At 33.3% G+C, this 17,410-nt stretch overlaps 3 protein-coding genes across 6 annotated transcripts; 2 read left to right on the forward strand and 1 right to left on the reverse strand.

Annotated features, from left to right (window-relative positions):
• Window positions 1–1,588: 1,588 nt before the first annotated feature.
• On the forward strand, window positions 1,589–8,149 carry Sra-1 (Cytoplasmic FMR1-interacting protein Sra-1). The gene is made up of 18 exons (XM_018451290.1): window positions 1,589–1,798; window positions 1,879–2,058; window positions 2,936–3,117; window positions 3,198–3,722; window positions 3,800–4,004; window positions 4,109–4,323; window positions 4,513–4,643; window positions 4,733–4,903; window positions 4,966–5,048; window positions 5,326–5,394; window positions 5,596–5,669; window positions 5,824–6,229; window positions 6,302–6,501; window positions 6,573–7,102; window positions 7,201–7,295; window positions 7,377–7,615; window positions 7,692–7,839; window positions 7,920–8,149. Exons 1-18 carry the CDS (start codon window positions 1,589–1,591, stop codon window positions 8,130–8,132), a joined length of 3,876 nt encoding a protein of 1,291 aa, XP_018306792.1. The 3' UTR covers window positions 8,133–8,149.
• Window positions 8,150–8,877: 728 nt separating this feature from the next.
• LOC108723064 (WD repeat-containing protein 55 homolog) lies at window positions 8,878–12,312 on the reverse strand. Of its 4 annotated transcripts, none has more exons than XM_018448558.1 (9): window positions 12,208–12,312; window positions 11,787–11,848; window positions 11,083–11,253; window positions 10,765–10,975; window positions 9,946–10,128; window positions 9,788–9,861; window positions 9,549–9,712; window positions 9,252–9,469; window positions 8,878–9,153 (listed from the first exon to the last, which is right to left on the reverse strand). In XM_018448558.1, exons 2-9 carry the CDS (start codon window positions 11,800–11,802, stop codon window positions 8,895–8,897), a joined length of 1,296 nt encoding a protein of 431 aa, XP_018304060.1. In that variant the 5' UTR covers window positions 11,803–11,848; window positions 12,208–12,312; the 3' UTR covers window positions 8,878–8,894. The 4 variants fall into 4 exon arrangements, with proteins under 4 accessions (XP_018304060.1, XP_018304046.1, XP_018304069.1 ...); XM_018448544.1 differs by having other exon boundaries at window positions 11,787–11,952; XM_018448567.1 differs by lacking the exon at window positions 12,208–12,312 and adding an exon at window positions 11,938–11,952.
• A 201-nt stretch (window positions 12,313–12,513) lies between these two features.
• asun (integrator complex subunit 13 asun) lies at window positions 12,514–17,101 on the forward strand. The gene is made up of 10 exons (XM_018448196.1): window positions 12,514–12,629; window positions 12,712–12,976; window positions 13,649–13,723; window positions 13,868–14,154; window positions 14,238–14,328; window positions 14,573–14,780; window positions 14,863–15,242; window positions 15,457–15,618; window positions 15,862–16,187; window positions 16,673–17,101. Exons 2-10 carry the CDS (start codon window positions 12,761–12,763, stop codon window positions 16,956–16,958), a joined length of 2,031 nt encoding a protein of 676 aa, XP_018303698.1. The 5' UTR covers window positions 12,514–12,629; window positions 12,712–12,760; the 3' UTR covers window positions 16,959–17,101.
• The last annotated feature ends 309 nt before the right edge of the window (window positions 17,102–17,410 follow it).

The following is a 17,410-nucleotide window of genomic DNA, read 5'->3' on the forward strand; positions in this document are numbered from 1 at the left end:
GGTTCTACATTAGTCGCATCACAATGTCGCAAGGTGTCGCAAGCGTTATGATCCAATCAGAGTCGAGCTAGCTTGATGTTGATTGGACCGCAATGCTTGCGACGCTGCGATGCGACTAATGTAGAACCAGCTTTAAGTCGTAGAAAATTAACCAATCACAGTCAAATATGAGAGGAATAATCAACTGTGATTGATCAATTTTCTACAACTTAAGATCCTACGACCGTTACAATTTCTATTCTAGGCCCCGCATTAAGGCCATCACACGTACAAAAATTTTAGTCGTAATCGTAAGATCGCAAGCAAATCGACCAATCACAATCAAAATTACGATCTCGCGTTTTAAAACGCTCGATTGTGATTGGCCGATTTGCTTACGGCCTTATGATTACGACTAAAATTTTTGTACGTGTGATGGCCTTTAAAGTGAGAAAAGTATATGCTTGATATTTGTCGAAAGCGAGAAAGAGAGTGCAGTTTAGTGCAGGAACAGAAAATCGATCACATCACTTGTGTAGTGGAGTGAATGAACTGCACCAACTACACATAGTGCAGTAAGTTGAAATGAAACAAACGTATATCGCATATATTACAACGCATATATTAGACCAAATTTAACATTCTATCTGTAGTTTGAAGCTGAAAAAGACAATTTATGTAGCGTTTAGCACCCGTTGCGTCTCTTTCTATTTTGATGATATAATATAAAATTACTAAACTATATGCTCATTATCCTCTCGCATTATGTCTGAAGATTAACTTAAAAAAAATCAAATTAAAAGTTAATAATTACCGATAAAATGTAACTAAGTTAAGTTAAAATTAATGAACTTTTTAACTTAAATAAATATATAAAACAAGTGCTCATATCGTATGTGCGGCAGAATAAGCTTAAGTCTGCCGCACATGATATTTCCTAATCGAATCATTCTGTTTTATGCATTCCGCTTGTTCTTATTTTCATTTTGTATTTAGAGTAACGCATAGAAAACTGTATCTCCGTTCGAATTTCGACAAGATCCGTAATAATTAAATACTCGAAAGACAAAATTAAAAGATAATCAGCTCTTCGGAAACTCGCATTTCAAAACTTGCAAAGTAGATTATACATTTAAATTTAGTTCCTTAACTTTGAAAAGCGTCGATTAATCGATCGACTTTTGCCCATCCCAATCGACCGGATCGACCCTCCATCCGTCATCGTCGCTCGTGCGACGCGGACGGTGTTTCCTTTGATCCCCCGTTTAAAACATTCGCCCGTGTTATGCTGATTTTTTACATTCGGAAAACTAGGACGGGAAGCGATTAGCGGTGTTGACGAGATCAGGAAATAAGTTTTTATGCTTCGTGGGGAACGCTCGCTAGTGTTTCGAGATGCCTCTTGATGACCCAAGACTCCGTATCTCTCATCTCATCAATGTTTTACGATCTCGTTCGTGATTTCGACGATCTCGAGATCATATCGTGATGTACGTACGAAATACGTAAATATCACGCACGTAGAGGTACATCCTGTCGCTTGCGGAGCACACTTAACCTCCCGGTTTTCGCTGCTACTTCCGGAGGACAATTGTACGAGGGCGGCGCGATGACGACCGAGAAAGTCACTCTGGGCGACGCTCTGTCGAACGTCGACGTGCTCGACGAGTTTACGCTGCCGGACGAGCAACCCTGTATAGAGGCCCAACCATGCTCCGTTGTGTACCAAGCGAACTTCGACACCAATTTCGAGGACAGAAACGGTTTTGTGACGGGTATCGCCAAATATATAGAAGAGGCGACTGTACACGCGAGCCTGGTAAGCTTATCCTTTGATCAGAAACTAACGTGTGTACAATTCATTGTTAATTCGGATGAACTCTTGTTTGTAATATTTAGAATGAGTTGCTGGAAGAAGGCTTGGAGCATGCAGTCATGTTATATACTTGGAGATGCTGCTCGCGAGCAATTCCACAGCCAAAATCTAACGAGCAACCAAATCGAGTAGAAATCTATGAGAAAACAGTCGAGGTGTTAGCACCTGAAGTGAACAAATTGCTGAATTTCATGTATTTTCAAGTAAGCTTAAACTCCTTTATATATTGTTGTATTTATTCTTTGTTACTGTACTGAATTACACTAAAACTTTCTATTTTACTTTCACTAAACTTCAAATGTATGTCTTTAATTTTAAATACAATTACAGTATACTGATTATCTAGGAAGAACAGATCTTATTTTATTTTAAATACGAGTGTATATATTAGTTCATCCATAAAGAACAGACTATGGTAATTTTGACCAAACTGTGATCAATTTGATCAATATAATAAAACATGGATAGAATATTTTATTGATTAAGATGTTGAACTATTCTAAATTTATTTTAAATGAATTAATTTCAGAAATTATAATTGCATGCCGAAATGGTTGTCAAACTTTCAACGCAATTAAATCTGAAATATTAATAATCCCCCCAAATTTCCCAACTTAAAAACTGTAATAAACTTATTGCGAAAAATAATGCCTCGGCCGGGAGTCCAAGCCGGATCTCTTGCATTCCGTGCGAGCGTCCTAAGCCTTTAGACTACTGAAATTTGGGGGATTATTAATATTTCAGATTTGATTGCGTTGAAAGTCTGACAACCATATCGGCACGCAATTATAATTTCTGAAATTAATTCATTTAAAATGAATTTAGAATAGTTCAACATCTTAACGTTCAGACCGTTAGTGGCGCTTCTTAGTTTAAAGTAATGTATTTAACATGAACGGTCTTTCAATCTTATTATTTTTTATTGATTAACATATGAAAAAAGAATGTAGGGACAACAAATTGTACAGTTAAAATGAGGTTTTAAGCAATTTTATCAGTTAGATTAAATGCAAGTTAAGTTAATCGAAGTTTGGTTTTATATATTATATACATGTATATTCATGCATACTTGTGTTTCAGAGAAAAGCGATTGAGCGATTTTCAGGAGAAGTTAAACGATTGTGTCATCACGAGAAAAGAAAAGATTTTGTATCTGAGGCATATTTGTTGACCTTAGGGAAATTCATCAACATGTTTGCTGTCCTGGACGAATTGAAAAATATGAAATCTAGCGTAAAGAATGACTATTCCACATATAGGAGGTGATTTATGAAAAACAAGATTTTATTTAAATCTTTTTAGCTGCATTTATTCTTAAGTATGTTTTTCTTAATTTTTTTAGAGCTGCACAGTTTTTAAAGGTGATGTCGGATTCTCAGACACTGCAAGAATCTCAGAATCTGTCAATGTTTTTGGCAACTCAGAATAAAATTCGTGATACGGTTAAAGAAAATCTCGAGAAGATTGCAGGATATGAAGAATTACTTGCGGATGTAGTCAATATCTGTGTTCATATGTTTGAAACTAAGATGTATCTTACGCCTAACGAGAAGCACATGTTGGTGAAAGTAATGGGCTTTGGTTTATTCCTAATGGACAGCGAACTATGTAACATCAATAAACTCGACCAAAAGAAAAAATTGAAATTGGATAGAATCGATAGAATCTTTAAGAACTTGGAGGTAGTACCATTGTTCGGAGATATGCAAATTGCACCGTTTAACTATATCAAACGTTCGAAGCACTTTGACGCTTCAAAGTGGCCACTGTCTTCGTCATCAAATAGCATAAGTCCGCAAGCCGATCTTATGGTACATCTTCCTCAAATTAGAGAAGATCACGTAAAGTATATTAGTGAATTGGCAAGGTATATCTTGTTCATTGTCTCTTTCGTATTAACTTTGTATCTGTTTTTGTGATACAACGTTTCACAATTATATACAGATATAGTAACGAAGTCATTACAACATACAAAGAATGCCGAAGCGATACAGAAAATCGAGATACTGCGGAATTGGCATTACGTGGATTACAATTACTTTCGCAATGGACTAGTGTTGTAACAGAGCTGTACAGTTGGAAACTACTGCATCCCACTGACCATCACATGAACAAAGAATGTCCGCAAGAGGCTGAAGAATATGAAAGAGTATGATTATTACTGTATTAGCGTCTCTTAGTATTTTACATCATTGTCATGTTTATTAATTAAAAAAAATTATTTTATTAATATACTATTTTTCTTATACACAGGCTACACGGTATAACTATACTGATGAAGAGAAATTTGCCCTTATAGAAGTTATAGCGATGATTAAGGGATTGCAAGTATTAATGGCACGAATAGAGACTGTTTTTATTGACGCGATACGTAGGAATATATATGCTGAGTTGCAAGATTTTGTACAGCTTGCATTGCGTGAACCTTTAAGGAAAGCTATCAAAAATAAAAAGGATTTGATTCGAAGGTTAGAGCAAAAATTATTTAAATGTGGTATAAATTTTAGATTTCTTTCTCATGTATAATATGTGATACAAGTATATGATACATTATATATATGTATGAGTGAAATTTATAGAAATTGCTTAATAGTTAAAATAGCTTTAAAATTGAAAAAGTAATCTCATATGTCATTTCTTTTATCTTCTTGTTTCAGTATAATTGTTTCCGTTAGAGAAACTTGTGCGGATTGGCATTTCGGAGTAGAACCACTCGGAGATCCTGCTTTAAAAGGCAAAAAAGATCCAGACAATGGGTTCGGCATTAAAGTCCCGCGAAGAAACGTTGGTCAGTCTTCCATATTAATACGTTGCATATATTTAATTATTTGTATATCGTTATTGACTTTGGAAACTTATTACGATAAAATGAAATAGGACCGTCTTCCACACAATTATATATGGTACGAACTATGTTGGAATCATTAATTGCCGACAAAAGCGGTGGGAAACGCACTCTGAGGAAAGACATCGATGGCCAATATCTTGTTCAAATTGATCAGTTCCATAAAACTAGTTTTTATTGGAGTTATCTTCTAAATTTCAGTGGTAAGTAATATTATTTTCAAATTATTTTTTTGTCTTACAAATTTTCTATTTTTTTTTCGTAGAATCTCTACAAAATTGTTGTGATTTATCGCAACTATGGTACAGAGAATTTTATCTAGAAATGACAATGGGTAGGAAAATACAGGTAAATATTAATTTTTTAATTTTATAAACACTCAACGCAATTTTAAAATTTCGTATAATTTGTCGATTAAAAAAAATTAATAGCTGTATATGGACAATCGTATTCATTTAATTTGAGCCGTGAGCGTGTATATATTTTAGTATTCATTGATTAATGGATATAAATTTTGGGATTTGTTTTAACACTTTTCCCATGACTTACATATTGAAGTTATTATGAGCGATTATGAAGCTGTGATTATGAAAATAGTCGTTTCTGTAATTTATTTCATGATTAGAAATGCCAAGTACGTCACCAGCATAACGAGGAGTGCAGCGACCTAATCACCATGGAGAAACGCATTCAGGTATTTTCCGTTTATTGTGCGTACGCGCGCGCGCGCGCGATAGATAATCGATGTCACGTCCAAAACGTGCCGGAAACTATAAAGTTTAAAGCTCAGTGTTTCAGATATTATTTCACACCTACCTCCGTTGTAAAAGATGCCACATAGAAATACCATTCGTTATATTTTATATTCAAATGTTTAATCGATAAAATGTTTCAGTTTCCCATTGAAATGTCTATGCCATGGATATTAACTGATCATATATTAAGAAGCAAGGAACCATCAATGATGGAGTAAGTTTTTATATGAGTAAAATGGTTGTCAATATATATATATATATATATAAAATAGTGCTTCTTACAAATTAGAATGCACACATACAAGTTTGTGTTCTATAGTATTATATAATTATTCCATGTAATATCATTGCTATTATTTATTTTACAGGTATGTTTTGTATCCTCTAGATTTATATAATGACAGCGCCTTATACGCACTGACGATATTTCGCAAACAATTTCTGTATGATGAAGTGGAAGCCGAAGTGAATCTGTGCTTTGATCAATTTGTTTACAAACTTAGTGAACAGATTTTCGCGCATTATAAGCAACTAGCAGCCAGTATTCTATTGGACAAAAGATTCAGAGTGGAATGTGTCGCTCTCGGAGCATATTTACTTCCATATCCCCGCGCTAATAGATACGAAACGTTGTTAAAACAGAGGCATGTTCAGCTATTGGGAAGAAGTATCGACTTAAATAAACTTATAACACAACGCATTAATGCGGACATGCAAAAATCACTAGATTTGGCCATTAGCAAATTCGAATCCGGCGATATAACTGGAGTCGTGGTAAGCACGCGTGTCTACAATATTTGCGCTGTAAACAAGCATCTTCCAATTAATCGATAACTGATCCGGCAGGAGCTAGACGGATTGTTGCAAGTCAATCGCCTTACACATAAGCTTCTGAGTAAGTGGCTCGCGTTAGATGAATATGATGCCATGTTCAGAGAAGCGAATCATAATGTTCTAGCCCCATACGGAAGAATTACTCTTCATGTATTCTGGGAATTGAATTACGACTTTTTACCAAATTATTGTTACAACGCCGCCACAAACAGGTATATATAATGTTGCATTAAATACATTCTGGATTATTGATTTAATATTACTAGTATGTGTTATTTGGTAGATTTGTCAAGTGTCGGGGTCTACAATTTGTACAACCCGTTCATAGAGATAAACCGCCTCAAATGTCGCACCATTATCTCTGGGGTAGTAAGCAGTTAAATCTGGCTTATAGCACTCAATATGGACAATATACGGGATTTGTCGGTCCGCATCATTTTCGTACAATATGTAAGCTTCTTGGGTATCAAGGAATAGCTGTGGTTATGGAAGAACTTTTGAAGATTGTTAAGACCTTGATCCAAGGAAGCCTGCATCAATTTACGAAGACTTTGATGGAAGCTATGCCTAAAGTCTGCAAGCTTCCACGATATGATTATGGATCTCCCGGAGTTTTAGGCTATTATCACGCTCAGTTGAACGACATTGTGCAATATCCAGACGCTAAGACTGAATTGTTTCATAATTTTCGCGAATTTGGTAATACGATTCTATTTTGTCTCTTAATGGAACAAGCTCTATCGCAAGAAGAAGTGTGCGATTTGCTACATGCAGCGCCGTTTCAGAACATTCTGCCGAGACCTTACTGCAAAGGTGAGGAGCAGTATGTGTTATTCGAGCTAATTCGAGTAGAAATGAAGAACAGCTCTGTGCAAAATTAAATGCTTATTATTTACGTATGCAATTTTCAGAGGGAGAAAAACCCGAAACGAAACAGAAACGATTAGAGGCGAAGTACGGGGCTTTACAAATTGTTCCAAACGTAGACAAATTAGGTACCGCTAAGGTAAGTAATATACAACATATTTCTTCGAAGTACAGGTTTTATTTTTTTTCGATCTAATCTATGTACAACTTGTTCTTTCAGCAAGCGATGATTGCCAGAGAAGGAGATTTATTGACACGCGAACGATTATGCTGCGGCTTGTCGATATTCGAGGTTGTGCTTAGCAGATTACGGAGCTTCTTAGACGATCCTATCTGGGTCGGACCACCACCAGCAAACGGTGTAATGAATGTGGATGAATGCACGGAATTCCATAGGCTTTGGAGTGCGCTTCAATTTGTATACTGTATTCCCGTCGGTGATACTGAATTTACCGTTGAGTTAGTATAACACTTAATATAAGTTTTTTTCTTGTATCGACAATGTAACAATGATTGCGATTCTTCTCTTTTGCAGAGAATTATTTGGTGAAGGTTTGCATTGGGCTGGATGCGCTATGATTGTCCTTTTGGGCCAACAACGTAGGTTTGAGGCACTTGATTTCTGCTATCACATTCTTCGAGTGCAACGTGTGGATGGCAAAGATGAGAATGTTAAAGGAATAGTAAGTAATACAATATATATAAAATATATATTAGAACAGCTCACATTTGAGCTAAATATGTACGTTATTTATCCTTAAAGCATTTGAAGAGGATGGTGGATCGGATCAGGCGATTTCAAGTATTGAACTCACAGATATTTGCTGTGTTGAATAAATATTTGAAAAGCGGAGACAGCGACGCGGCAAGCGTGGAACACGTGCGCTGTTTTCAACCTCCGATACACCCTTCACTGGCTCACGCGCAACAGCATTATCATGCACCTGAATATTTACGCCAAATAAATCATCAGTAAATGATAACTATAAAACATTTATATTTTGTGTCCTGATTGCGTCAAAATGCAATTTGAATAGGACTCAAAGAAATGAAATCATTCCTCGCTATTTACAGAGGAACATTTCTAGTTAAAAAGTTTCATATATTTTATATCACACCTGTGTCGAAATATCATTTGTACTATCTATTTAATTCAATTGCTATAAATGTTTACAAAAAAAACGTTTTTTACAATTGAGGTAAGATTTATAGAATTACGAAAACAATGCAAATGAATTTGAAAATTTAATCTATTCCTAAAATACGTCAAGATTTTAATTAATCTATTTAATGATACGTATATCATATGCGTATATACATCTAGACGAACTTATATAATACTACTGCTTTAATAGTTTATAACAGAACTGATACAGTATGATAATATCCTAGACATAAGTAGCAATCTATCAATGTAATAGAATATGTTTGAGCTTATATTTTGTAAGATACTCCAAGTTTAATCAAAACAAAGTATTATATATTAATATTCATATCACATAAATTTGTGTAGTGTTCATGTACCGATAACCATGTATAAAATGCACACATCTTGTAACACTACTCGTGTTTATCCGTTTATTCCGATATGTTAAACGATGTCAAATGAATTTAAACATTATAAATGCCATTATTATTTCAAAACGATATGCAAGGACTATCATGATATGAAGGGATCTATAATGTTTTAACGATTAAACAGTACAAAATATGTTAAAATACTTTATTATCGTTAAGATTACAATTCTGCAAAGAAATCAGACCGATTATGAATTTTACTACTAGGAAGATTGTGTTCAAGCCATTTTCGCTTTTCACCCTTTTTGGATTCGGCGACGTTTAGGGTTTCGAAATATTGTACATTCCAGAATTTGATATCATTATCATGCGAAGAGGATGCTATTAAAGTCCCGTCATTACTGATGTCGAGTGTCTCGACGGAAAAGTTGTGTTGTCCAACTATGCCAAGATGGCGATGAGGAAACAAACTGGTTGCCCTGTTTATTGTATAGGCGTGATATTACACAAATATCGTATAAATGATACAATCTTTATATATTATAAAATATCGTACGATTCTGTCTTTGTCGCTTACCTAACGATTCCATCTTCTTCACCAGTTATCACCACGTTTTCCGTAATGGGAATCATACAATTAATTGCTTTCTTTTTGACACTTGGGAATTCATCCGAATGTAGTCCAAATTCTCCCCAATTATATACATACATTTTCCCTTTATTACTAGCCGTTAATAATTTACTTTCCATTTTAAATAAGCCAAGACAGGTCAGCTCGTCGTCGTGTTCCTCAGACTGTGTGCGACATATGTATAAAATCAACTTAGTACTTTGCATAGTATGATTATTAAATCATGTGTATATTTTATAATACCTGTACATGCAGTTTTCTTTCAGGTATGTTTATAGTCGTCAGACAGTCACCACTAGCACAAGCTAAATACTTGGCGTCTGTATTGGTTATCATTGCACTGATATAATCTTCTGCCTCCTTTATAGAAAATATCGGCACGCTTCCCTTTTGCCTGAGGTCCCAGACTTGAAACATTTTTTTTTATACATAAGATTGATTTAGTTAATTAGAGTTTTAAGAGAGATATTAATTATCATTACGTTTTATTACACCATCGTCGTCGCCTGTTACAAATACATGCTCGTTGATAATCGTCATTGTATATATAGGTTGCCTAAGATATAATTGGATCACGAAAAAATTAATATCGACATTTTAATATTAATGGATGCCATATATGGATATATTATATACATACTCATGAGCTTTATCGTACAATCTGACTAGTTGTTCCGTTTCTACATTGGTTATCGCTATACACAGATCTTTGCCAGTTGAGAATAACAACTGTCCATCCTCACTAAACTCAATATCCCGACAAGCTTTAAGATGCAATTCCATAGTCGATACGAGATTGATCTCTTCATTGTTATATTTATACCTAATGCGAAAAAATAGATATAACATTTTCATTGGAACTAAAAATGATTTAAATCAAACTCTAATTAACTTATCAATCTATACCTGCATTATTTTGTTAACATGGATAGAATTATTAAATTCTTACTGTTTGATATCAAGAATACCGAATTACATAGAATCTTAAGCAATTTATTAATTCTTAATACACAATGATTTTTTGGTCCTTTACTACATACAAAGATTATTCCTGTCCCGGATTAATTTTCATCACTTTTACAAGTAAGCAAAAATTATTAAGAGATTCTTGAGGCTTTCACGGGTGTTACCTATGTGAAATGAAGTGAACTGCAAGGTTCACGAAACGTTGGCATTCCAAGAATGGATCTGAACACGGAGAAAACCCGCGAAACGCAAGATTGTCACATATTAAGAGATTCTTAGATATACTTAAACAGTGTTCATAAAGTTATGTATTTAAAAAAAAAGATAGAGACCATTATTTTAGTCAGTGCTTTTAATATTTCAAAGAAATGCATAGTACATGAATAATCCAATCATGTGTACTAAGAATGAATTAAATTAATTATATGTTAAATTATAATTTTTAATCAATTTTAAATATATTATAAAATATATTATAAAATATCAAACTTACATGAAAACATCTCCTGTCATACTGGCTACACCTATAGTGTCTAATTTAGGATGGAAACATATATCTGTTATCATATCTTCTAATGTAATAGAGGGTGGATGATTCCTATGCAATTTCTTTGCATGCAATATAGCTTGAACAACTTCATCTGCATCTGAATTAATAGAATCTTCATCATCATTGTCTTCATTTTGCTGGGATGATGGCCCATCTAGATGAATTTGAAAGATATTTTCTTTAAGAGAGAGATAAATAAATTATATTTAACTTATTTTATAATAATTTATACAAAAGGAGAGTTAAAAAAAAAGGGAATACCTGCTGAAGTAGATATTGAAACTTTTGACTTTTTAATAACAGGAATAGTATCATCATTGCTATCTGATTCGCTTGTTGAACTCTCAGCATCACTGCTTGTATCCTGCTCTGGTATCCTATCTATACTCATGTCACTATCGTCACTATCAACGTCGTTGGATATTAAATTACCTGCAAATTAATTATATATTTATGATATTTGAACATCATAAAAGACAAATGTCTACAAATATTGTAATAATTATAACAACACTGGTAAAAATTTTTCATATAATTTTTAAAAATTTTTATACAAATTTTAAATTTAAGAATTTTTGAAAAATTTTATAACTTTTCTCTCTCATTTCTCGAATTCTTTATACAAATTGGAACACTTTATATATATGATATATATATATATAGAAGAAGTTTATATCTTTTCTAGAATTCTTTATTAATATAAATTTTGAAATATTCTGAGATTTCTAAGATTTCTACCCTATAAGTTCTGATTGAATCTTATAAAATCTGACAAAAAAAGTTAAAGATTTTTTTTTTTTTCAGAAATTATATAATGAGAAAACCTTAGAATATTTTAGAATTCATATATATGAAGAATTCTGAATAAAGATGTAGACTTTCTCAGTATTTCTGAAAAGTGTGTCAGTTCATACAAAATTTTGAGAAAAACTTACTAGAGATATGTTACAAACTCATCGATTTACCTGTTTTCCAGTGCATCCTTGGAAAAAGGAATGATACTTAATGCCTTCTCGAAACTTACTTTCTTTAAATATAATCAAATTATACAAATAATATTATAGCTTAACTGTATAACAATCCACAACTCCGTAGTCTCTGTACACCTGTTGTCACCTGTTATTAGAGAGCCTATAATCATAAGGCCTGTTCTTTTTGGCTGAACTTTTGCACCAGTTCATCTTTCTTCCTTTTCTCTCTAGGAGATAAAAAGAGGAAGAAAGATGAACTGGTGCAAAAGTTCAGCCAAAAAGAACAGGCCTATTGTTTTGACGAATGTGGATCAAAAGTGGCGGATAGAAAGAGATGACTGATATTGTTTTCTCGTATGAATGCATGCGTAAAGTGTTACAACACGTGACAATAGGCAATAAGTGACGACAATACCTGAAGAAATCGATCGAGTTGATCAATAGCCGAATTGTGCAATTATAATTTGTTAATTTTCTCTCTGTCTGAGATCTCGGAACGATTTCTAACCTCTTTGACACATTTTACTCATCTATTTGTAGCTATCTATCTCTTTCTTTTCTTCGCACGCATTCATTTTTCGACAATATACGAAGCTATCCGAAGAATACCGAGTGGACCAAAGTGGAGAACCAATCAGAAGATCATCAGATTATCACGCCGCACGCGGAACTGCCCGGAACCACGATTGAGGTTATGTTCGAGCTACAAGTAGAAAGGAAAAAAAGATGCCTGGTGTATGTAGCTATCGTTCGTCTGCTCCTTTCCCGACTTCGTTGATCGTTGACGCGAAAGAACAATTACGGGAACAATGCGATTGACTTGATAGAGTACGAGATAGACACGACATAATTGTAAATTTCGTAAATATCACGATTCACGATTCATTATATCTTAACCTCAAAAGGCGAGCAAAAGGATCGGCGAAGATATCGTTTGTCTCACGCGGCTCGCGGACGAGAAATGCGAGATGTATCCCGCGAATCACAAAACTATATTCGTGCTAGATCACACGCCGTATTTTGGCATCTCCACCGAGTCCCCGCTGGAATTTGACTTTTTGAAGAGCAGGGGACAGAACCTAATCCCATTGGCACCGGTCTGTAAGTCTTTGTGGACCACCAGCGTCGAAGCTTCGTTGGAGTACTGTCGCATTGTGTGGGACCTCTTCCCCACAGGCAAATTGGTATGAAGAAACAGATAATATTTCGTACAAAAATAAACCTGCTAGCGATTGTCATGTTGCTATGATAATAGCAGAAATATTGTTGAATTAAACTTTTGCTTGCAAGTTGCCAGAAATCATATTTGTATCTCTGATAACAAACAATAGTTGTTGTAATTTTGTCGAAATATTGCTATATAATCATACATTTTTTATTAATCATACATTGTTATAAAGTTGCTGTATTCAATTTGTTTTTTTTTTGCTTGCAATATTGTATCAAATAAGAACTCGCCTCGTTGGCAATTTGATTGTAACATATTTTAGCAAGTTATTAGAAAAATACTGGCAAAATGTAATCTGAGGCTATAGTCTATAGATGCTGTCCGATATGGGACAGATAATGTAGTATAATACAGTGAATCCTTTTAGTTTTGTTTAATATTGATAAACAACAAGGATGATTAACTGTGTTATACTATCATCTGTGTTTCTTGCTGAAAAGCATTCTATAATAGATAATCATATACAAGATCTGTTCTTATTAGCTAAACTTTTTGCACGTTGTTCATTTTTCTTCTTTTTTTTTCATGTTGAAAAAGATGAACTGTTCAGTTAAGCAAAACAGATCTACAGTTTATGATAGTCTCTCTAGTATTGTTAATGTTGTCTTTACTGTCATTATTTTTTTAGATTAGATTTGTTGTAACCGACCGTGCAGCTTATGTGCTAAATTCATGGAGCCCACTACAGCAGAATTTGAATCATGCAAGTGTCCCTTTCAAACTTTTATATTTATGGAATAATGAATATCTAATTAATGAAATACAAATGTCTGTGATTATTGAATGGAATGTGTTTCTTTATCAGCGTGTGTAATCAGAAAAATAATGGAACTGATTTTACTTTTAGATAATGAATGGCACTGCCATTTTAGGAGTGCCAACGAAGACACCGGAACCTGGCGAGGACTATTCAGTGATACATGGTTTGCGTGTAGCGATTGAAACACTGAATGAATGCTCTGAGATACAACATGAGAAAAGAACTTCTCTAAACGAGAACACCAACAAGCTTATAAATCGAGGCAGGGTAATATGCATCACAAGTGCACGTGATAACAGCAACATGAAGAATTTGGAGAATATATTTTTAAATGAATTAGCACAGGAAAACAAGAATGCGCTATCTTCAGATCAGTTAGTATTTTCTATACAGATATTATAAATTTATAGATATTATAAATTATCATTATCATATTAAAGTTTGTTCTAATTTACAGTTTGATTCCTGTTGATTATTGTCATTTAGTTATACTGAACATATATCCCAATAATATTGAATCTCAAGTCACTAGTCAAGGTCCTCGAGAGGTAAGCCTTTAATAATTTAATAATTAATTATTTTATGTTCTCTCTATTTTGTCATTAAAATAATAAAGCATGCTTATCAATTTTTTATAAGATATATTTTATAATCTAATTTTAAATATAATTTTAAATAATTTATAATATAACATTTATTATATTAATCTAAGAATGCTCTATTCAGTTTTTATATTTGTTGTATATATATATGTATATATAAAGTAATTTAGACTAAAATTTCTTTATACAGGTATCATCATTTCTTACAGTAGAAGTGCATTCAATCAAGGCCTCATCGCTTCATTCCAAGTTATCTCATCTAATTTTGTCTCATTATGATTTGGCCAGCACTACAGTGACAGGTATACCTATGAAAGAGGAGCAGAATGCCAGTTCGTCTGCCAATTACGATGTGGAGATATTTCATTCTTCAGCCGCACATACTGCAATTTTGAAAGGTTTTAGTTAAAAGAATTTCTTTTCCAAAAATCTTTAAATTCCTTTAGATACCATAAAGTTTCGTTGTGTGGTTGGTTGTAGGTAATCCGCAAGATTCAGCATTAATAAAAACATTCAGGCGTTTTGAGGAAGGATCGGAATATGAGACAGTCACGTTGAAGTGGTGCACGCCGCGCGGTTGTAGCGCGTCGGAGATGCAGAACTGCACGGCGATGTACCGAATCACACCAGTGGACGTCAATAGCCGACCATCATCTTGTTTGATTAATTTTCTATTAAATGGCAGATCGGTGATGCTGGAAATGGCCAGAAAGGCCGGTGGAAAAACTATCTCCCATTTATTAGCAGCGCACGGTGGCGAGATTTTCATTCATACGTTATCCACTGCTAGAAGCGTGCTCGAGGATCCACCCTCCATTAGTGAAGGGTGTGGTGGTCGTGTCACGGATTATAGAATAACCGTAAGATGCTTTTGTATTACTATGTTTTGTATTAAGGATTACAAATTTAATTAATTAGTCCATTAATATCAATTCTATCGTTGTTTTACTATCATGTATTAAAAGTTCTACATGAATATGTTAATTTCATACATTCTTGATAAATATTTATTTTTTATTAGTAAAATGTGACTTGCGATACAACTGTCTTAATTCAATAATATTTTTGTCACAGGATTTTGGCACTCTCATACGAAATAACATATTAGTACCGCTAAAACGTACTTCCACTTCTAATACTGATGGTCTAGTAGAAAAGATGAGATCAAGACTGGAACGTCATACCAAATATTGGCCCATGACTTTTTCCCGTACTCTCATGTTTAATTTAAAACATGTTTGTATATAGAGAAAATGCTAATAATAGTTATATAATAGTAGATTTAAACATTTATAATTAATAAATCTTAAAATATTGATTAAATTTTAATTTATCTTAATAATATAGAGATTTTTAATTATTTTACAATTTATAAAAATTTAGAAAATTATTGTTAACATTTTGAAGATCTTATAATTAAATATTAATTCTTCAATTTAAGAAAAATTGACATCAGATATTCTTAAATTCTTTGTATAGATAGATCCACTTCCAGAAATAATGGTGAAGGATGAGCTCACCACGGAAGAAGTGCTTCAGTGCAAACAAATAATTTTTAGCTTGCTTGGGTTAGAGGCAAAACACGAAGCCTTGCCTTTGCCAAACATCGGCGGAGGTCGCGGCGGGAAAGGAGTACGCAGAGAAGAACATTATCGTTTGCTATGGGATGAAATAGAAACGTTTCTTAAACATCATGCCAACAACTCAGCCGCACATGCTGAAGTCCTTAATTGTTTGTTGGAAATCAGGAATAAAGACGAAAAGGACAAAGTGGAACTCGATCAGGCTCTGCGGGAATTGGATAGGTAATTAAAAAATTAAATTTGATTTGTAAATTACAATTTACTTCTTATTAAATTAAATTGAAATTTTTGAATTACTACAATAGTTGTACTTTTATATTCTTTTGTATTTTTAATTTGTTGCTATTTCTTAATTTTAGTTCGAAATTTATTGATAGGTGAATTTTATTGCAATTTATAATAAATTCTATAAAAGAAAAATAAAAAAGAATATTCAGATGTTATACAAAGTGTATTATAATTAATATTATTCTTAATGCACTATTATAAAAATCACATTATAAATTTATATTTTATTATTATTAGAGTTTTATTTTATTAGGTAAAATTTTTGTTGTAAATTGATTATAGCTGAAACAAATGAGAATTTATTTGTATTGATGTAGGCTAAAAAGATAAAATCATACTTAAAGATAATAGAAATTGAAAAGTCTAAGTATTAAAGGTTCATCTGAACTTTAGAAATCTAAACAACGATCTCCTTATAGCTTCGGAAAGGAAGACGGAACTGCCAGAGTCAGCGTGATCAGAGCGACAACAGACTCACCGATGTCGCCGCCGGCGAGTGTATCGATACCCCTAGCCAAACAGTTGCACAAGGGTAATATTGCTGGGTCGAAGAGTCTCCTGGATATCTGGTTGCAACGCAGCGCCCCAAAGGAGAGGAAACCGGATTTTCATGGTAGAATTAGTAGTGAAGGTCTTAAAGCGAAGTTATATCCCAACTTGAAGGAAGTTGGAAGAGAACCCAGAGAGGCCATGCTAGAGGGATAACGGACAAAAGAGATGGAGTGCACACAGATGGAGACGCCACATGTGTGACATTGTAAATATAATTGTATTAAATATTTAATAGATTTATTCAACGGTATCATTCGTACAAGATGTGTTTGACCAGTTAAAATTGAAAAATTCGACGACAGTAATTAAACATTTTTTACATTAAAAGTAAGTGTATATTTCTGATTTGTTAGTTTATTGTGTCAACAATCCTGATTTAATAATATATAATTTATAATATTGTAATTTTCAATTATTGAGAGGAAGAAAAACATTTCATAATTTTTAGATATCCTATATACAATAATTATAATAAAGTTTATTTAAATAATTTATAATTTTATAATATATTTAAGTAATATGAATCTTTGACAAAAATTCATGGATTTAACGAAAGATTTATGTTACAAAAATAAGACAAAAAAGATTTCTAAAATTTAAAAATC

The sequence above is a fragment of the Mycetomoellerius zeteki genome, unplaced genomic scaffold (genome assembly GCF_001594055.1).
Source record: "Mycetomoellerius zeteki isolate Tzet28-1 unplaced genomic scaffold, Tzet1.0 scaffold106, whole genome shotgun sequence".
NCBI lineage: Eukaryota > Metazoa > Arthropoda > Insecta > Hymenoptera > Formicidae > Mycetomoellerius > Mycetomoellerius zeteki.